The sequence below is a fragment of the Cherax quadricarinatus genome, chromosome 50 (assembly GCF_038502225.1).
Source record: "Cherax quadricarinatus isolate ZL_2023a chromosome 50, ASM3850222v1, whole genome shotgun sequence".
NCBI classification, from domain to species: Eukaryota; Metazoa; Arthropoda; class Malacostraca; order Decapoda; family Parastacidae; genus Cherax; species Cherax quadricarinatus.
In genome coordinates this window covers 2,202,882-2,222,652 of record NC_091341.1, presented here as the reverse complement: position 1 = coordinate 2,222,652, position 19,771 = coordinate 2,202,882, and the positions used below count along the sequence as shown (strand labels likewise).

Here is a 19,771-nt window from a genome sequence, read left to right as displayed (position 1 = left end):
GAAGGAGCACGGCATCTGACCTACTGGCACAAGCTAGTCAGGTCCAATTCACACCTACCCTGACCCACTCATGTATTTATCTGACCTATTTTTAAAACTACACAACGTCTTAGCTTCTATGACGGTATTCGGGAGTTTGTTCCAATCATACACAACTCTATTACCAAACCAGTGCTTTCCTATATCCTTCCTGAATCGGAATTTTTCCAACCTAAACCCATTGCTGCGAGTCCTAAGCTAGATATTTTTAAGCACGCTGTTTACATCTCCTTTATTTATTCCTGTTTTCCATTTATGCACCTCAATCATATCCCCCCTAATTCTACGCCTTTCTAGAGCAGCTAGAATTTGATGGCCAATGCAAAAACTAATGTACATTATGGGTAACCGTCACTTAGTTGAGGTGTGCTCCTGAAAGAATTAGTGTCCTCTATTTTTCCGTCCTGGCTGCCGAATTGTAAGGGTTTCCCACACTATTTATCCCAGTTCTTCAGCAGAAGCGTGTCAACAATTTTTAAATTATGGATTGAGGCCGATATACACCAACTGACCTTTGAGAACGCCTGATTACATTGCATAATTCAGCTCAGTGTTCACACATTAAATTCAATATGGCGTCTACTCCCTGTGTCACTCCCCAGCTGTTCTACACCCCCCCCCCTCACTCGAATTTTCTCGAAAGGATCAAATCAGCATCATATTTTACTACACAATTATTATATTGTTCTTTTACATGTTCTACATTTAAGAAATTATATAAAAAATGTCCAAAGTTGGGTTATTAATGGTTTAAGGTCATTTGGTGAAGTAGATCCCCAGTCACAAATACCATAGAGGAGATAATAATAATAATAATAATAATAATAATAATAATAATAATAATAATAATAATCTTTATTTCTACAAGTACATGCAGTGTAAACAGCCTAGCTGACATCAATGACATACTACTATATTAACAATCCTTTGTTATGTAAAGCATTTCCGGCAAATTAGGTAAATTTTGTCCCAAGATGTGACCCACACCACACACCACGCCGCATAGGTGAACGGGGACAGCAGGTGTCCTAAGGAAGTGTGTCCTAATGTTTCCACCCGTACCGGGGATCAAACCACGGACTACACTGTGTGAGCTGAGTGCGCAAGAAATCGAGCTATGGGACACAGTAGAGAGTGTTGTTTGGGGTACATAGTACCGTATCTTAGACAGGATGCCTACCTTTTGGAGACCTTATCTGCGTTGGATGCGGGTATTAAATTTCAAACTGCGGTCAAGGTGTAGACCTAAAAATTTGCCCTCATTGTGCCTTACAGTAGGAGAACCGTTGATCAATATGTTTAGTTGGATGTTTGAAACTCCTTCTTCAAATAGCATGTAGATTTTGTTAATATTAAGGATGATGTGGAATATTGCATTTATCTGAATGTATCATTATGTACATAACAGTAAATGAACAAAGATAATTATTTCCACCAGTCAGCTATAGTGATAATATAGCATTTATTGTGGTGGAGATGGAAAAAAACTAGAAAAGCTAGATACAGTGATCGATAAACAAGGGTTGAGGCTCGACCGTTCTTCATTGTAGGAGCTGCCAGCAATCACCGGTTCTTCAACACGCAAGTTATACTTTTGTATAAATCAAATCACATATTACTCGGGTAGATAATTTCCAGTAGATCCTTCATGTGTTAGCCCAGTATGTTTTAAATAAGTGACCCACTGATCAGATCAGACTGGTTCCGAACCCTTGACTGGTCGAACCCTCGACTGGTCTGAACCCTCGACCGGTTTCAAACGGATTCGTTGGACAATAAAGCAGACTGTAAACGGATGGAGTTGTAGGCACCCTTATCAAACACAAACAATAAATATAAATCAGGAACGCACACCGGTAAGCTGTCCTAATATACAAGTACAGTTAGAAATAAAAATACAAATAGCTAGAGCTTCACTTTAAGGAGGTTATTAATAGAGTATTCAAGAGGTTGCTAGTAGAATTACAGTAAATCAACCATTCAAATCATTATGAAGCCCTGTGTAGTCTGCAATCAATCAAACAAACGGGCTTCCACATGGATAAATTGTCATTTTTGTGGAAATTGGTGTCACGCCCCTTGTGCAGATATCCAAGAACTAGCTACAAGCAGTATTAAAACAGGGAAGTGTTTTTGGGTATGCCCAAATGAGATAAATCTGTGGACTAAAATCACATTGGTATTAAAAGAGGATAACATCAAAGCTGCTTTCATAGACAACCTGGAAGCTTTCTACAACAGATGGGAACATAAAAAGTCTGGGCTGAATGGTACTGCCCTTGATACTGGCCATGTAGTCAGAAACTGTAAGGCTGGAGGTGATGTCATGGTAGTCAGGAAATGTGGGACTGATAGTGCTGTCCTGGTAGACAGTAATGGTGAAGCTGGAGGTGCTGTCCTGGGAGACAGTAATGGCGAAGCTGGAGATTTTGTCCAGGTAGTTGGGAATTATACGCAGGAAAGAATGCATATAAATGACCTCATGGGAGACAGGAGCCGTAGTGGGGAAACAAGTGTAGTCAAAGATAAGATAAAACCAATATTGCAAACTAAAAATACCACAGGAAATAGCAAACAAGAGGACTCCACTAGCAATAGTGAGTATATATTACCAAAAACAACTGGTGGGAGCTCCATTGTTGGTGCTAGGGAGGGTAGGAATAAGACAGGTAAACATGCACCAACAGGGAATATAGTCACAGAAACCCAAGGCAAACGGAAACCAAGCCTGTGCACATACTATGCACTTGGTATTTGCAGGCATGGGAAATCTGGAAAAACAGATGGGACGTGCAACTATGACCACCCTAGAAAATGCCGTGCCCACATGACAACAGGAAAATGCAAACTCCCTTCCTGTAAGCTTTTTCACCCTGAAATGTGTACCTCTTCAGTACAGGAAAGACTGTGCTATAACTTAAATTGCCAGGCACACCATCTAAAGGGGACAAAAAGATACAAAACATCCAGGCCATGGGAAAACCTGGGTAGCCACAGCCACTCAAGAGGGAGAAGTTTTTTAGTGCCAGGAAGGAAAAAAACTGGCAGGAAATGGCAGAAATCGTACACCAAATCCAGTCATTCCTGGAGTGGAACCACAGTCGATGGCCTCCACTCCAAACCAACAGATACAGATATTAATGCCGGAACCCCCCCCTCCCCAGTACCAACAATACCACCAGTCCGATGACATTCTTCTTTGCAAATATACATGGTCTAAAGCCAGCAACAAACAACAAAGTACTTTTCATCCGTGGACTGCTTGCAGAGGCAAAGGCAATGTTCGCGGCTTTCACTGAGACCAACATAAAGGATCACTTGGACAACGAAACATGGATCCCAGGTTACAACCTATACAGATGCGACAGAGTGAACAGGCAAAAGGAGGGGAGGGGGTTGACCTGTACATTGCAGAGTCACTTGTTTGCACGGAACTGATAAATGCCTCAAATGATGTAGTGGAAGTTTTAGCAGTAAAGATCGAGAACCAAAACCTAGTCATTGTGGTAGTCTACAAGCCTCCGGATGCAACATCCCAGCAATTCCAGGAACAGCTGTTAAAAATTGACCACTGTCTGGAAAATCTGCCAGCTCCTGCACCCAACATCTTGCTCCTGGGGGATTTCAACTTAAGGCACCTAAAATGGAGGAATATAGCAAATAATATTGTTGCAGAAATAACACCAGGAGGCAGCTCTGATGAAAACTCACACTCACACGAGCTTTTAAGTCTCTGCACAAAATTCAATTTAAACCAGCAAATAATAGAGCCTACTAGACTGGAGAATACACTAGACCTCATCTTCACTAACAATGATGATCTGATACGAAATGTCACCATATCAAAAACAATATACTCAGATCACAACATAATTGAGGTTCAGACATGTATGCGCGGAGCCCCAGACCGACATAATGAGATTAGTCACGAGGGAGCATTCACCAAATTCAGCTTCAATAACAAAAACATAAAGTGGGACCAAGTAAACCAAGTCCTAACCGATATAAGCTGGGAAGATATACTAAGCAACACAGACCCCAACTTATGCCTAGAACAGATTAACTCGGTGGCACTCGATGTATGCACAAGGCTTATTCCTCTAAGAAAAAGGAGGAGTAGATGTAAAATAGAAAGAGACAGGCGCTCCCTTTACAGGCGACGGAAAAGAACAACAGAGCGGCTAAAAGAGGTCAATATATCTGAAATGCGTAGGGAGACACTGGTCAGAGAAATAGCAAGCATCGAACTTAAGCTAAAGGAATCTTATAGGAGTCAGGAATCGCGGGAAGAACTAAAAGCCATAAATGAAATCGAAAGAAACCCAAAGTATTTCTTCTCCTATGCCAAATCAAAGTCGAAAACAACGTCCAGTATTGGGCCCCTACTTAAACAAGATGGGTCCTACACAGATGACAGCAAGGAAATGAGTGAGCTACTCAAGTCCCAATATGACTCAGTTTTTAGCAAGCTGCTAATCAGACTGAGAGTCGAAGATCAAAATGAATTTTTTATGAGAGAGCCACAGAATTTGGTTAACACAAGCCTATCTGATGTTATCCTGACGCCAAATGACTTCGAACAGGCGATAAATGACATGCCCATGCACTCTGCCCCAGGGCCAGACTCATGGAACTCCGTGTTCATCAAGAACTGCAAGAAGCCCCTATCACGAGCTTTTACCATCCTATGGAGAGGGAACATGGACACGGGGGTCGTCCCACAGATACTAAAAACAACAGACATAGCCCCACTCCACAAAGGGGGCAGTAAAGCAATAGCAAAGAACTACAGACCGATAGCACTAACATCCCATATCATAAAAATCTTTGAAAGGGTCCTAAGAAGCAAGATCACCACCCATCTAGAAACCCATAAATTACACAACCCAGGGCAACATGGGTTTAGAACAGGTCACTCCTGTCTGTCTCAACTATTGGATCACTACGACAAGGTCCTAGATGCACTAGAAGACAAAAAGAATGCAGATGTAATATATACAGACTTTGCAAAAGCCTTCGACAAGTGTGACCATGGCGTAATAGCGCACAAAATGTGTGCTAAAGGAATAACAGGAAAAGTCGGTTGATGGATCTATAATTTCCTTACTAACAGAACACAGAGAGTAGTAGTCAACAGAGTAAAGTCCGAGGCAGCTACGGTAAAAAGCTCTGTTCCACAAGGCACAGTACTCGCTCCCATCTTGTTCCTCATCCTCATATCTGACATAGACAAGGATGTCAGCCACAGCACCATGTCTTCCTTTGCAGATGACACCCGAATCTGCATGACAGTGTCTTCCATTGCAGACACTGCAAGGCTCCAGGCGGACATCAACCAAATCTTTCAGTGGGCTGCAGAAAACAATGTGAAGTTCAACGATGAGAAATTTCAATTACTCAGATATGGTAAACACGAGGAAATTAAATCTTCATCAGAGTACAAAACAAATTCTGGCCACAAAATAGAGTGAAACACCAACGTCAAAGACCTGGGAGTAATCATGTCGGAGGATCTCACCTTCAAGGACCATAACATTGTATCAATCGCATCTGCTAGAAAAATGACAGGATGGATAATGAGAACCTTCAAAACTAGGGATGCCAAGCCTATGATGACCCTCTTCAGGCCACTTGTTTTATCTAGGCTGGAATATTGCTGCACACTAACAGCACCTTTCAAGGCAGGTGAAATTGCTGACCTAGAAAATGTACAGAGAACCTTCACGGCGCGCATAACGGAGATAAAACACCTAAATTACTGGGAGAGCTTGATGTTCCTGAACCTGTATTCCCTGGAACGCAGGCGGGAGAGATACATGATTATATACACCTGGAAAATCCTAGAGGGACTAGTACCGAACTTGCACACGAAAATCACTCACTGCGAAAGCAAAAGACTTGGCAGACGATGCACCATCCCCCCAATGAAAAGCAGGGGTGTCACTAGCACGTTAAGAGACCATACAATAAGTGTCAGGGGCCAGAGACTGTTCAACTGCCTCCCAGCACACATAAGGGGGATTACCAACAGACCCCTGGCAGTCTTCAAGCTGGCACTGGACAAGCACCTAAAGTCAGTTCCTGATCAGCCGGGCTGTGGCTCGTACGTTGGTTTGCGTGCAGCCAGCAGCAACAGCCTGGTTGATCAGGCTCTGATCCACCAGGAGGCCTGGTCACAGACCGGGCCGCGGGGGCGTTGACCCCCGGAACTCTCTCCAGGTAACTCCAGGTACATTTTTTTTATTTATGCCTTTTATCATCAATTTTTACCTGTAACACAGGCAAGGCTACTTCAGCAAAACCATCATTATTAACATTAGCAGCAATTTTTACATTAGCTACTGTTGTGTCAGGATTGTCAACATTATCATTATTATCAACATTATCATATAGACCCTTACACATGACTATATGGTGTCTTCCTTTGTGACATTGATAACAGAAGTTTAATTTGGCATAACAATCCTTTACATTGTGATTACCTAAACACCTGATACATCTGTCAAGTTCCTCCAATCTTTCAACTTTATCATTCCATGATTTGTATGCATTGCAATTCTTAGAAAAATGAGTACCCTTGCAGAAGAGACAATCTCTCCTTTCTTTGACTGGTTTCTTATTAACTGGGCTACTCTTAGGAGGGTACTTATTCTTCTTACCTTGTGGAGAATCATTATTTCTGATTCTTGCTACTTGATATGCACCTATGCAACTCTTTTTAGGAAATGAATTTTGATTATTAACATTGGGATAATTTTTCCCTTTGTGAAACTTGACAGATACCTCAGAGTTATTATGTGTTGCATCTTTAAAATGAATTAATTGGCTGGTCTGCAACTGCACAATTAATTCTTGTAGACCTAGTCTTATTTCCTCCAGACCAAAACAACCCTTGTGATATTTGTTGGAGATTCATTCAAGTGTTTTACAGCTTAATTTATTCTGTACTATGGCACTCAATAACCAGTCTGATTCCTTCAGATTATATTTATTACTTAAAGTTTTGAGAGTGCTCTCCAGTTTAACTCTAAACTGCTGTAAACCTTTGTAAGTGTGATGTGGAGATTTTAAATTAACAATGATATTCACTAGATCCAACCTACTTTGTTCTGTATTACCATAAGTGACTTTCAATAAGTCAACTGCTTCCTTGTAAGAGTCATCTACATTGGGAAAGGCTTGTATCAGTATGTGAGCATCTCCTCTTACCTGTCCTTTGAGGTAAAATAATTTAGCTACACAGGCTAGGTCACTCCTGTTATGCACAGCTGCTTTAAAAATTGACCAAAATTCCTCCCAATTTTCACCAGGATTAAATACAGGTAAACATAGTTCTGGGAGTTTTGGCAAAGACATATTATTTGATGGAGCAGACTGATTAACTGCCTGGTTTACACATTTTAATTTATTCAAGGCCTGACTTTTACAAGAAAGAATCTTTTCCTCTAATTCATAATACTGATTAATCATGAGATCTACTTCAGTCTCATCTACACAGTTTACTAACAAATCTCCTTCATATTTGTTGTAATATAATTTGTATGAATCATATCTATTACCTAAAGCATCTAAATACAATTTTAAATCATCAGTATTCACAGTTTCTTGATTCATTAATTCCAAGCACTTATTATATGCCTTGGTTACATGAACTTTCCTACCCTGTATTGATGCTTTCTTTACTCTATATTCCATACCTGGAGTTTACCTGGAGAGAGTTCCGGGGGTCAACGCCCCCGCGGCCCGGTCTGTGACCAGGCCTCCTGGTGGATCAGAGCCTGATCAACCAGGCTGTTGCTGCTGGCTGCACGCAAACCAACGTACGAGCCACAGCCCGGCTGGTCAGGAACCGACTTTAGGTGCTTGTCCAGTGCCAGCTTGAAGACTGCCAGGGGTCTGTTGGTAATCCCCCTTATGTATGCTGGGAGGCAGTTGAACGGTCTCGGACCCCTGACACTTATTGTATGGTCTCTTAACGTGCTAGTGACACCCCTGCTTTTCATTGGGGGGATGTTGCATCGTCTGCCAAGTCTTTTGCTTTCGTAGTGAGTGATTTTCGTGTGCAAGTTCGGTACTAGTCCCTCTAGGATTTTCCAGGTGTATATAATCATGTATCTCTCCCGCCTGCGTTCCAGGGAATACAGTTTTAGGAACCTCAAGTGCTCCCAGTAATTGAGGTGTTTTATCTCCGTTATGCGCGCCGTGAAGGTTCTCTGTACATTTTCCAGGTCAGCAATTTCACCTGCCTTGAAAGGTGCTGTTAGTGTGCAGCAATATTCCAGCCTAGATAGAACAAGTGACCTGAAGAGTGTCATCATGGGCCTGGCCTCCCTAGTTTTGAAGGTTCTCATTATCCATCCTGTCATTTTTCTAGCAGATGCGATTGATACAATGTTATGGTCCTTGAAGGTGAGATCCTCCGACATGATCACTCCCAGGTCTTTGACGTTGGTGTTTCGCTCTATTTTGTGGCCAGAATTTGTTTTGTACTCTGATGAAGATTTAATTTCCTTGTGTTTACCATATCTGAGTAATTGAAATTTCTCATCGTTGAACTTCATATTGTTTTCTGCAGCCCACTGAAAGATTCGGTTGATGTCCGCCTGGAGCCTTGCAGTGTCTGCAATGGAAGACACTGTCATGCAGATTCGGGTGTCATCTGCAAAGGAAGACACGGTGCTGTGGCTGACATCCTTGTCTATGTCAGATATGAGGATGAGGAACAAGATGGGAGCGAGTACTGTGCCTTGTGGAACAGAGCTTTTCACCGTAGCTGCCTCGGACTTTTCTCTGTTGACGACTACTCTCTGTGTTCTGTTAGTGAGGAAATTATAGATCCATCGACCGACTTTTCCTGTTATTCCTTTAGCACGCATTTTGTGCGCTATTACGCCATGGTCACACTTGTCGAAGGCTTTTGCAAAGTCTGTATATATTACATCTGCATTCTTTTTATCTTCTAGTGCATTTAGGACCTTGTCGTAGTGATCCAATAGTTGAGACAGACAGGAGCGACCTGTTCTAAACCCATGTTGCCCTGGGTTGTGTAACTGATGGGTTTCTAGATGGGTGGTGATCTTGCTTCTTAGGACCCTTTCAAAGATTTTTATGATATGGGATGTTAGTGCTATCGGTCTGTAGTTCTTTGCTATTGCTTTACTGCCCCCTTTGTGGAGTGGGGCTATGTCTGTTGTTTTTAGTAACTGTGGGACGACCCCCGTGTCCATGCTCCCTCTCCATAGGATGGAAAAGGCTCGTGATAGGGGCTTCTTGCAGTTCTTGATGAACACGGAGTTCCATGAGTCTGGCCCTGGGGCAGAGTGCATGGGCATGTCATTTATCGCCTGTTCGAAGTCATCTGGCGTCAGGATAACATCGGATAGGCATGTGTTAACCAAATTCTGTGGCTCTCTCATAAAGAATTCATTTTGATCTTCGACTCTCAGTCTGGTTAGCGGCTTGCTAAAAACTGAGTCATATTGGGACTTGAGTAGCTCACTCATTTCCTTGCTGTCATCTGTGTAGGACCCATCTTGTTTAAGTAGGAGCCCAATACTGGACGTTGTTCTCGACTTTGATTTGGCATAGGAGAAGAAATACTTTGGGTTTCTTTCGATTTCATTTATGGCTCTTAGTTCTTCCCGCGATTCCTGACTCCTATAAGATTCCTTTAGCTTGAGTTCGATGCTTGCTATTTCTCTGACCAGTGTCTCCCTACGCATTTCAGACATACTGACCTCTTTTAGCCGCTCTGTTATTCTTTTCCGTCGCCTGTAAAGGGAGTGCCTGTCTCTTTCTATTTTACATCTACTCCTCCTTTTTCTTAGAGGAATAAGCCTTGTGCATACATCGAGTGCCACCAAGTTAATCTGTTCTAGGCATAAGTTGGGGTCTGTGTTGCTTAGTATATCTTCCCAGCTTATATCGGTTAGGACTTGGTTTACTTGGTCCCACTTTATGTTTTTGTTATTGAAGTTGAATTTGGTGAATGCTCCCTCGTGACTAGTCTCATTATGTCGGTCTGGGGCTCCACACATACATGTCTGAACCTCAATTATGTTGTGATCTGAGTATATTGTTTTTGATATGGTGACATTTCTTATCAGATCATCATTGTTAGTGAAGATGAGGTCTAGTGTATTCTCCAGTCTAGTAGGCTCTATTATTTGCTGGTTTAAATTGAATTTTGTGCAGAGATTTAAAAGCTCGTGTGAGTGTAAGTTTTCATCAGAGCTGCCTCCTGGTGTTATTACTGCAACAATATTATTTGCTATATTCCTCCATTTTAGGTGCCTTAAGTTGAAATCCCCCAGGAGCAAGATGTTGGGTGCAGGAGCTGGCAGATTTTCCAGACAGTGGTCAATTTTTAACAGCTGTTCCTGGAATTGCTGGGATGTTACATCCGGAGGCTTGTAGACTACCACAATGACTAGATTTTGGTTCTCGACCTTTACTGCTAAAACTTCCACTACATCATTTGAGGCATTTAGCAGTTCTGTGCAAACAAGTGACTCTGCAATGTACAGGCCAACCCCCCCCCCTTTTTGCCTGTTCACTCTGTCACATCTGTATAGGTTGTAACCTGGGATCCATATTTCGTTGTCCAAGTGATCCTTTATGTGGGTCTCAGTGAAAGCCGCGAACATTGTCTTTGCCTCTGCAAGCAGTCCACGGATGAAAGGTATTTTGTTGTTTGTTGCTGGCTTTAGACCCTGTATATTTGCAAAGAAGAATGTCATCGGACTGGTGGTATTGTTGGTACTGGGGAGGATTTTTTTTCCGGCATTAGTATCTGTATCTGTTGGTTTGGAGTGGAGGCCATCGACTGTGGTTCCTCATTTTCAGCCATGATGCAATGTATTAAATTCAACTTTATTAATAACACTGATTACAACTTACAACACTGATACAACTTACCTTTGAATAAATCCTAGCTACTTGAGCTTAGCAATTACATATAAAAGATTGTAATATAAATTTTAAATGTACATGAGTACAAACCTTTAGCCAGCCTTGGTTTATCAAAATTATTATACAAATTAATATAAATCCTTGCCAGAATTTGGCATAGGAAAATTAATATTATACACATTATAATCTTTAGCCACACTTGTCTTATCAATTACACACACTGATATAAATCTTGGCCAGAATTGGCTTATCAAAATTAATATTATACAAATTAATATAATCCTTGCCAGAATTTGGCATAGCAAAATTAATATTATAATAATTATAATCCACTACACATTAAGTAAATTTGTGAACTTAACATCCACCTCCTTCTGTCATTTCACATATAATTAAGTAATTAACTAATTAATGACTTCACTAATTACCTCCGGTTCAAGAAGGACCAACAGGCAAATTAAATTTGGAAAATTGCATTTTTCTGAATGTATCATTATGTACATAACAGTAAATGAACAAAGATAATTATTATTTATCAGTTAGACAAGTAGGAATTTGGGACACCTAGGTCGCAAAAAATGTCCCCCTTCGATACCTACCACTGTCATATCCACAAGTTGCTCTAGACCTATTAATTATAAATAAAAGATACATCACCAGGAATGCTGGTAAATATATAAATTTGTGGACTGTATATTAAAAATAATAAATGATTATATATATATATATATATATATATATATATATATATATATATTTATGTATATATATATATATATATATATATATATATATATATATATATATATATATATATATATATATATATATATGGTCAATTAGCAAGAACTCATTTAAAATAAAGTCCTTTCTAAAATTTTCTCTTATACGTTTAAAGATATATTTTTTTCATTAATGTTAATGTAAAAAAAATTAATTTTGCTCCAATAGAATCTTAGAAAAGTTACCTAACCTTATTATAACAAGAACAATTTATTTTAGCCTAACCCAACTAAATATATTTTAGATTTGTTTACAATAATTTAATACTAACCAAACACAGGGAAATATATTTTTTTCGTTAGGTTCAGAATGATTTTGGCGAAATTATTGCATACACAAATTTTCACTTGTCCTATATGGCAAGATGAGCGTTGCTATTTAAGCCAAGATCGCAAGTTCTGCCTATTCGGCACGACATATATATATATATATATATATATATATATATATATATATATATATATATATATATATATATATATATATATATATATATATATATATATACACACACACATTTATATAACAGAAGGAGAATATATCTTAATCATAACACTCACCAAATTGACTGGAGATTAATGTGTCATGTACAGGACCCCCCCTTTTGCCTACATTTATGAAAAATTTACTGGCCAGAATTTAAACATAAATTAGACAGTTTATCTGAGGTTCCTGGAGTTGTCCTGTCCTGTCGCCTGATACTCAAACTATGCAGGAATGCACATCCAACAATTTCGCCTCCTATTTGAGAGGTGTCAGCCCAATTTTAACCTCTAGAGCACGAAAAATTCTTCCCATTACACTAACGTTATATCCAATTCAAAATAACAATGGCGACTGTCCTTCTGTGCAGACGCAGGCTCAGTTTCCCATTTTCTATGACATAAATATTATTAAATACAGTATGGCCTTCTATTTACATATAACTACTGTATTTCTGGAAAATATATACAGTATTTTCCACAGATGAGTTAATTAAGTAAGTAAGTAAGTAAGTTTATTCAGGTATACACAAATACAGTTACATAGATTATCATACATACCAGCATATGTTTAGAGAACCTAGGATAACCCAAAAAAGTCAGTCAGAGTGACTTATTTCCATTGAATTTGTTGCCAGTCATTACCGTAGCCAGGCTTGCTTGCAACAGATAAGTCAATTGTAGATATAAATCCAGATATACTCCAGTTAACCCTTTGAGGGCCTAGTTCCTAGACCTATTGTGCATCCATATGCTCTTGCGCTACCATCCACAGGCTGGATAAGGGGTGCACAATAAATTAGCCGATTAAACGGCAAATTTTGTATAACCCCTTACAATACCTGCACTCTTTCTAGTTATGGACTGTCTTACATGACAAAAAGCTTTTAAGTTATGGACCTTATAACAGGACCGAACTCTTCCCAGGGATGGACACCTATTACGGGACTGAACTCTTTCCAGCTATGATCCCTCATACAGGATCGAGCTCTTCCCAGCTTTGAACCCTCTTACAGGACCGAACTAACCATACCACGGGCGGGGTTAGAACCCGCGATCAGTCTCTCAAAACTTCAGACCGAACTCTTCTTCCCAGCTGTGAATGCTCTTATTGAACTGAACTCCATCCTTCGAACCTGGAGATCCTCTTTCTCTCCTCAACGCTTCCTCAACACTTAGCATTTTTTATTACACAATATATTTTATAATTATTTAATTATAATTATTATATAATTATAATCATTATATAATTATAATTACTATAAAACATACAATGAGACTAAACAGATCTCAAACCTTTTGTCTTATTGTATTAAACAGTAATTCTCATACTAGAATAGAAATCACCTCTAAATATCTTATGTATGAGATTTCATCTAAATCAACGTAAGGCTAGCTAGTTACTGGTGCCTCAATCAAGAGAGATGAATATGTATGTTTTCCGCGTATGGTACATGTGTTCTTCCTTGCAACTCGTCTTCCTATTCAGCATTCAACCCGTCCTCCTAAATTTGAAGTAAAATTTCCACATACTGTTTTCAGCAAATTTCTAAACCTAGGTCATTAGGTTAAGTTAGGCTAGGTTTGATGTTAAACCATTTACAACACTGATATGTTGTAAGAGGTTAATGTTTATTTACAGAAACACCAATAAAGGAATAAACGGCGATACAAATTTTTGAAGTGTGAATAGAAAATGAGTGCACTTTACAAGTCTTAATAATCACAATTAAACCTCGTGAACAGACACACACTAGCCCAACTATCTTTGCTACTGTGAAATTCTGCACAATAAGTATCCGGGGCCCAAGACTGTTCAATTGCCTCCCAGCATACATAAGGGGGATTACCAATAGACCCCTGGCTGTCTTCAAGAAGGCACTGGACAGGCACCTAAAGTCAGTACTTGACCAACCGGGCCGTGGTTCGTACGTCAGCTTGCGTGGGGCCAGCAGTAACAGCCTGGTTGATCAGACCCTGATCCACCATGAGGCCAGGTCTCAGACCGTGCCGCAGGGGCGTTGACCCCTGAAACCCTCTCCAGGTAAACTCCAGGTTATATCTTCCTCTTAATCAAAGTCCATATTTCACTCTGGCTAAGACAGTCGGATGTGTGACTGTTGATGAGACGTAAACAGTAATTATCTGACGTTCGGTGAACCCCCGTTTTCTGTTCGTGCTTCAGAATTCTTTATATCATCTATGTAACATTTTCTGTGTTAGTAAGTAAGTAACTAAGTTTATTCAGGTATACACAAATACAGTTACATAGAATTATCATACATAGCAGCATATGTGTAGAGAACCTAGGATAACCCAAAAAAATCAGACCCAGTGACTTATTTCCATTGTGGTAGTATTTCATAATTGGTTAGTGTTTATTAATAGCGATTATCTAACCTAATTATACCTAACTTCTCTGGCCGGTCCAACTGTCCTGAATCCATCCATTATCTATCAATAAATTTAGGTTAGATTAGGCAAGATTCGTCAGGAAATAGGGCAAGTGTTTCCTGGCTCTGGTTTTAGTTATGTAGGTGTTTCAAGAAGATGAACCCGATCGTGAAAAGTACTACTCTGAAATTGGGTCCATCTTTTTGACACACCCTATATGATGACCTGCCACTGAAGCTTTTGGTCATCTGACCGAGGCCTTCCACTGGCTTGCCGGTCCACTCCTTCAAAAATTAATATAATTCTATAAATAAATTTTATATTACGCTCTATGATATGCACTTAAACTTTGTATTACATTATATAAAATAAATATAAATTTTTCAATGTGTTTAAAAAAAATAGTCTTACAAATAAATTTAACATTACATGACATCTATTTTTAATATTATGTCCTTAAACATAAATACTATATTACATTATATACAATAAATTCATTTTGGAAATATTTTTTTCACAAGTCTTAAAAAAAATAGACTAATGCCTCCCAGCATACATAAGGGGGATTTCCAATAGACCATTGGCACCTTCAGTACCTGACCAGCCGGGCTGTTGTTCATACTTCGGTTCACGTGCAGCCAGTATTAACAACCTGGTTGATCAGGCCCTGATCCACCGCAGGTCTGGTCACGGACTGGGCCGAGGGGGCGTTGACCCCCAGAACACTCCAGGTATACTGCACAGAAAGAAGTATTGCCTTATTAAAAATGAAAACATTACAATAACCCATAATAACATTACTGAAAAGCTTACCATAATTGGGAATTAATGTATTAAACAAAATTGTGTGCGCAAAGTTTTATAACAGATTACTGTAAATTTTAGTTGATTATGTTTTAGTGATAAACACATTTAATTGATAAGTTCTGTATGTAACTGAGAAGTAGGTAGTCAGTACGTGTAAGATTATTTTTGTAACAAGAGTAACTTTCTAGCACCTTCTCGGCTTGGGGGAGGGGGGAACATTGGATTTTTTTCCCAAGAAGAGAAGACCTGTCTACGGAACATGAATAAATGTTAATGTTAAATCCAAAATGTATTCATTATAGTCTAGTTATACTAATATTTGTTGACTTTAAACTATGTGGAAAATATCTGGGTGTTATTATTATCAAGGCGTTAGTTATGCAAGACAGTAAGCTTTTATTTAGAATTAAATTATCATTGTTTCATTTTTCTCTTATGCATATTTTTGTTCCAGTTTGAATAAGTTTAACTATGAGAACATTGAAAAATATCCAAAAAGTCGTTGTTCATTCAAGGAAAAAATAAATTTATAAACTGTTGGCATGAGTTAAAGCATCAATACGATGTACGATACTTATCAAGTGTGTCGAGATAGTAAATTTATTTACCCAAATTTAAGTCATTTTATTAGTTCTTATCGCTTGTTATTTGCAAAATAAGCACCCTGTGCAATGCAACTACATTGATCTATATGATAATTTATAAGATTAGAGGAGGCGCTAACTATATAAGGTGTCACGTAGCTCAGTTAGCGCACTCAGCTCTCACATTGAGTGTCCATGGTTCAGTCCCCTGTTGAGTGGAAACATTAGGTTAGGTTAGGTAAGGTTCGTCAGGATACAGGACAAATGTTTCCTGACGCGGGTCTTAGTCAGATGATGACCCGCCTTTGGAGCTTTTGGTCATCTGACCGAGGCCTTCCGCTGGCTTACCGGTCCACCCCTTTAAAAATTATGGTCATTTATAACCATTAATCCCCCATTAGTGGAAACATTAATAATAATAATAATATCTTTATTTACTTCAAGGACATGGTATACAGGTCCAGCTGACACTAATGACATACTGTTATACAGAAAGTAGCTTGTTATGTAGAGCATTTCGGACAAATTAGGTCAGTTTTGTCCCAGGATGCGACCTACACCAGTCAACTAACACCCAGGTACTCATTTTGCTGATGGGTGAACATTAGACAACCCGTGTAAGGAAACACATCCAATGTTTTCACCCCTTCGCCGGGAATCGAACCCAGACCCTCGCCGTGTGAAGCGAGAGATCTAGCTACCAGGCCACAAGGCACCATACATTGGTTATGTTATCTTGAATCTGCTGTCCCTGTTCACCTAGCAGCAAGTAGTTACCTAGTTGTTAGTCGATTGGTGTGGGTCGCATCCTAGGGGACAAGATAGATTAATATAAGTTTCCCGAAATACTTGCATAACCAAGGACTTTCTATATAGTGCCACTGATGTCAGGTAGGTCTGTATAAGTTGTATCATCTACTTGTAGAAATAAAGATTATTATTATTATTATATTGCTAACAGCCATCATGTAGAATATTGGTCCATAAACTGCGTTAGTTACAACTTTATCTTTCGTTGGAAGCCATTGGACCTCTTCTTCCCTTCCTTGGGTCGAACCTGTTTCCTTCCTGTTTCCCAGGCGCTGTATTACCCCTACAGCTCCACTACTTACCAATAATAATAATAATAATAATAATAATAATAATAATAATAAAACTACAGCTTTAGCTTGAATTCTTGCAGCAGGTTTGGTGTTTCTTACACATGAGCACCTCCATCATGATACAGAAAGGTATTTATTAAGATAAGATTTCGTTGGGATTTTTAACCCCGAAGGGTTAGCCACCCAGGATAACCCAAGAAAGGCAGTGCGTTATCGAGGACTGTCTGTCTTATTTCCATTGGGGTCCTAAATCTTGTTCCCCAGGATGCGACCCACACCAGTCGACTAACACCCAGGTACCTACTTGCTGCTAGGTGAACAGGACAATAAGTATAAGGAAGCATGTCAAATTTTTCTACCCCGCCGGGAATCGAAACCGGGCTCTCCGTGTGTGAAGCAAGACTTTTGCCAGCCAGGCCACGGGGGTCACCAGCAATTATATTTTACATTTATTACACACATTCATCATTCATTAACATTATACAAACACTTTATGGAAGGTAACAGTTTGAGTAATCATACTGTCTGCATTTAATGTTAATTTTATCTTTTCCACTTTGCAACATTAAGATTTTTTATCATACCAATACGACTGGTTCTTAGTACAGCAATATTTATAACTGTACGATAGCTGTGCCTTGTGGAGCAAAATATAGCTCGACTATTTACAAGTTGTTAGTTCAGTGTGCAGCATGGCGGAGGAGGGGCGAGATGTTGTGGTTGAGCTGGGCTTCATCCAGAACACTCCCGCATGGAAGTTAAGGTCAAAATTTTTTCCAAGCAAGGTACAATTCTTTGAAACGTTGAATGACTTTGTTGATGTATCCTTGGTTAAATCAAGATCATTTTTTTTTTAGATTTCAAATGTGTGTAGGATGACAGGCCCGGCACGGTGTATTGTAACTTATGTATGTCTAACTCGTACAAAGTTCCCTCAAGGGAGGTTCCTTGATGCTGTTGAGGAGTTCTTGATCTGGGGAATTAGATCTATGCTCCAATTCCCTGAATTAAGCCTGTAGGCCTTCCACCCCCCTCCCCACAGGCACTATATAATCCATGCGGGTTTAGCGCTCCGCAAAATAATAATAATGAAAATAATAAATAATATATAGTCATGTAGAAAAGTAAAAAGAAATTTAAAAATTACCCAAAAGATTCATCGTGTACTTGTGTCCAAGAGAACATGCAGGCCAGGATGAATTACAAAATAAAATAATAATAATCAAAATTTATTTCTTTGTTAAGGTTACTATGTGTGTTTACATATCATAATTTGATTGGAGCAAAGAAAGCCACTATCATGCCGAGGCATTTCGGGCAGACTTAACCTAATACATACTGACTACTTAATCCTAGACAGGTGAAGAGTGGTAGATTACAAATAGTCAATATTTCACTCTAATATAAGGTAGTACAATATCTCAGATGCATAGTAAAGCAGCAGAAACTCAACCATGTATTAAATATTGCTAACATCCAGTGTCCAGAATACTGTGCTGAAAATTTTAAGGTAAGGAAAATGAAAACAGTATTTTAGTGGTACCCATAGTAGGGTACCACAGTGTTCTGTGGCTCGGTTGGTAGTGCACTCAGCTCACATACTGAGTGTCTGTGGTGCAGTCCTAGCAGTAAGTAGGCACCTGGGTGTTAGTCGACTTGTGGGTCACATCCTGGGGGGACAAGATTGAAGGACCCCAATGGAAATAAGACAGTCCCTGGTGACACACTGACTTTATTAGGTTATCCTATCAAGGCAAGTCAATATAAAACAATTTGATAAGTAAGGCACATGTCCATTACTTGGGTGCACATGTCTTGTTCATCAACTTTGATGTTCAAGACCCTAGCACATCCTTTACCTTCTCCCACTAACCTTTCCTGGGACAACCCCTTTTCCTCTCTTTCACCTCAGATTTATACATCCTCTTGAACATCCTATTCTGCTCCATTCTCTCAAGATGTGGTGTCCCGGTGTTTGGTTAGCAATGCTCTCACCTCGCATGCCGAGTGACCATGGTTCAGTTCCTGACATGGGTGGAAATGTTGGGCATGTTTCCTTACACCTGCTGTTCCTGTTTACCTAGCAATAAGTAGGTACCTGGATGTTAATCAACTAGTGTGGGTTGTATTCTGGGAGACAAAATTGAAGGGCCCCAATAGAAATAAGACAGACAGTCTCTGATGATGTACTGACTGTCATGGGTTATCCTGGGTGGCTAACCCTCCAGGTTAAAAATCAGAACAAATCTTATCCTAACCTGCTGTACACTAACTGCCCCCTTCAAGGCTGGCGACATTGCAGACCTGGAGAGTGTACAAAGAGCTTTCACGGCACATATAAGCATGATAAGGCACCTAAATTACTGGGAACGGTTGAAGGTCCTTGATCTGTATTCCCTGGAATGCAGGCGAGAGAGATATATGATAATATACACTTGGAAGATCCTGGAGGGAGTGGTACCAAACCTGCTCATGAAAATCACTCCCTATGAAAGCAAAAGACTCAGCAGGAGATGCAACATTCCCCCAGTGAAAAGCAGGGGAGCAACGAGTACATTGAGAGAACACAATAAGTGTCCGGGGCCCAAGACTGTTCAACTGTCTCCCAGTCTACAAAAGGGGGATTACCAATAGATCTCTAGCTGTCCTTAAGAAGGCACTGGACAGG

At 39.7% G+C, this 19,771-nt stretch overlaps 1 protein-coding gene across 11 annotated transcripts in view; it reads left to right on the top strand.

Moving 5' to 3' along the window:
- The window catches only part of Zfrp8 (Zinc finger protein RP-8), a 419,773-nt gene that overhangs the window by 167,167 nt on the left and 232,835 nt on the right, over positions 1-19,771 (top strand). For 3 of the 11 annotated variants that reach the window (XM_070095405.1, XM_070095395.1, XM_070095394.1), the window contains exon 1: positions 17,766-17,888. The exons of 1 other annotated variant lie outside the window; for it this stretch is intronic. In XM_070095405.1, coding sequence (XP_069951506.1) covers positions 17,796-17,888 — 93 coding nt within the window. In that variant the 5' untranslated portion in view covers positions 17,766-17,795. Of the gene's footprint in view, positions 1-17,759; positions 17,889-19,771 lie in introns of those variants that run through there. 7 more of the 11 variants (XM_070095404.1, XM_070095400.1, XM_070095397.1 and 4 more) reach the window with 4 other exon arrangements.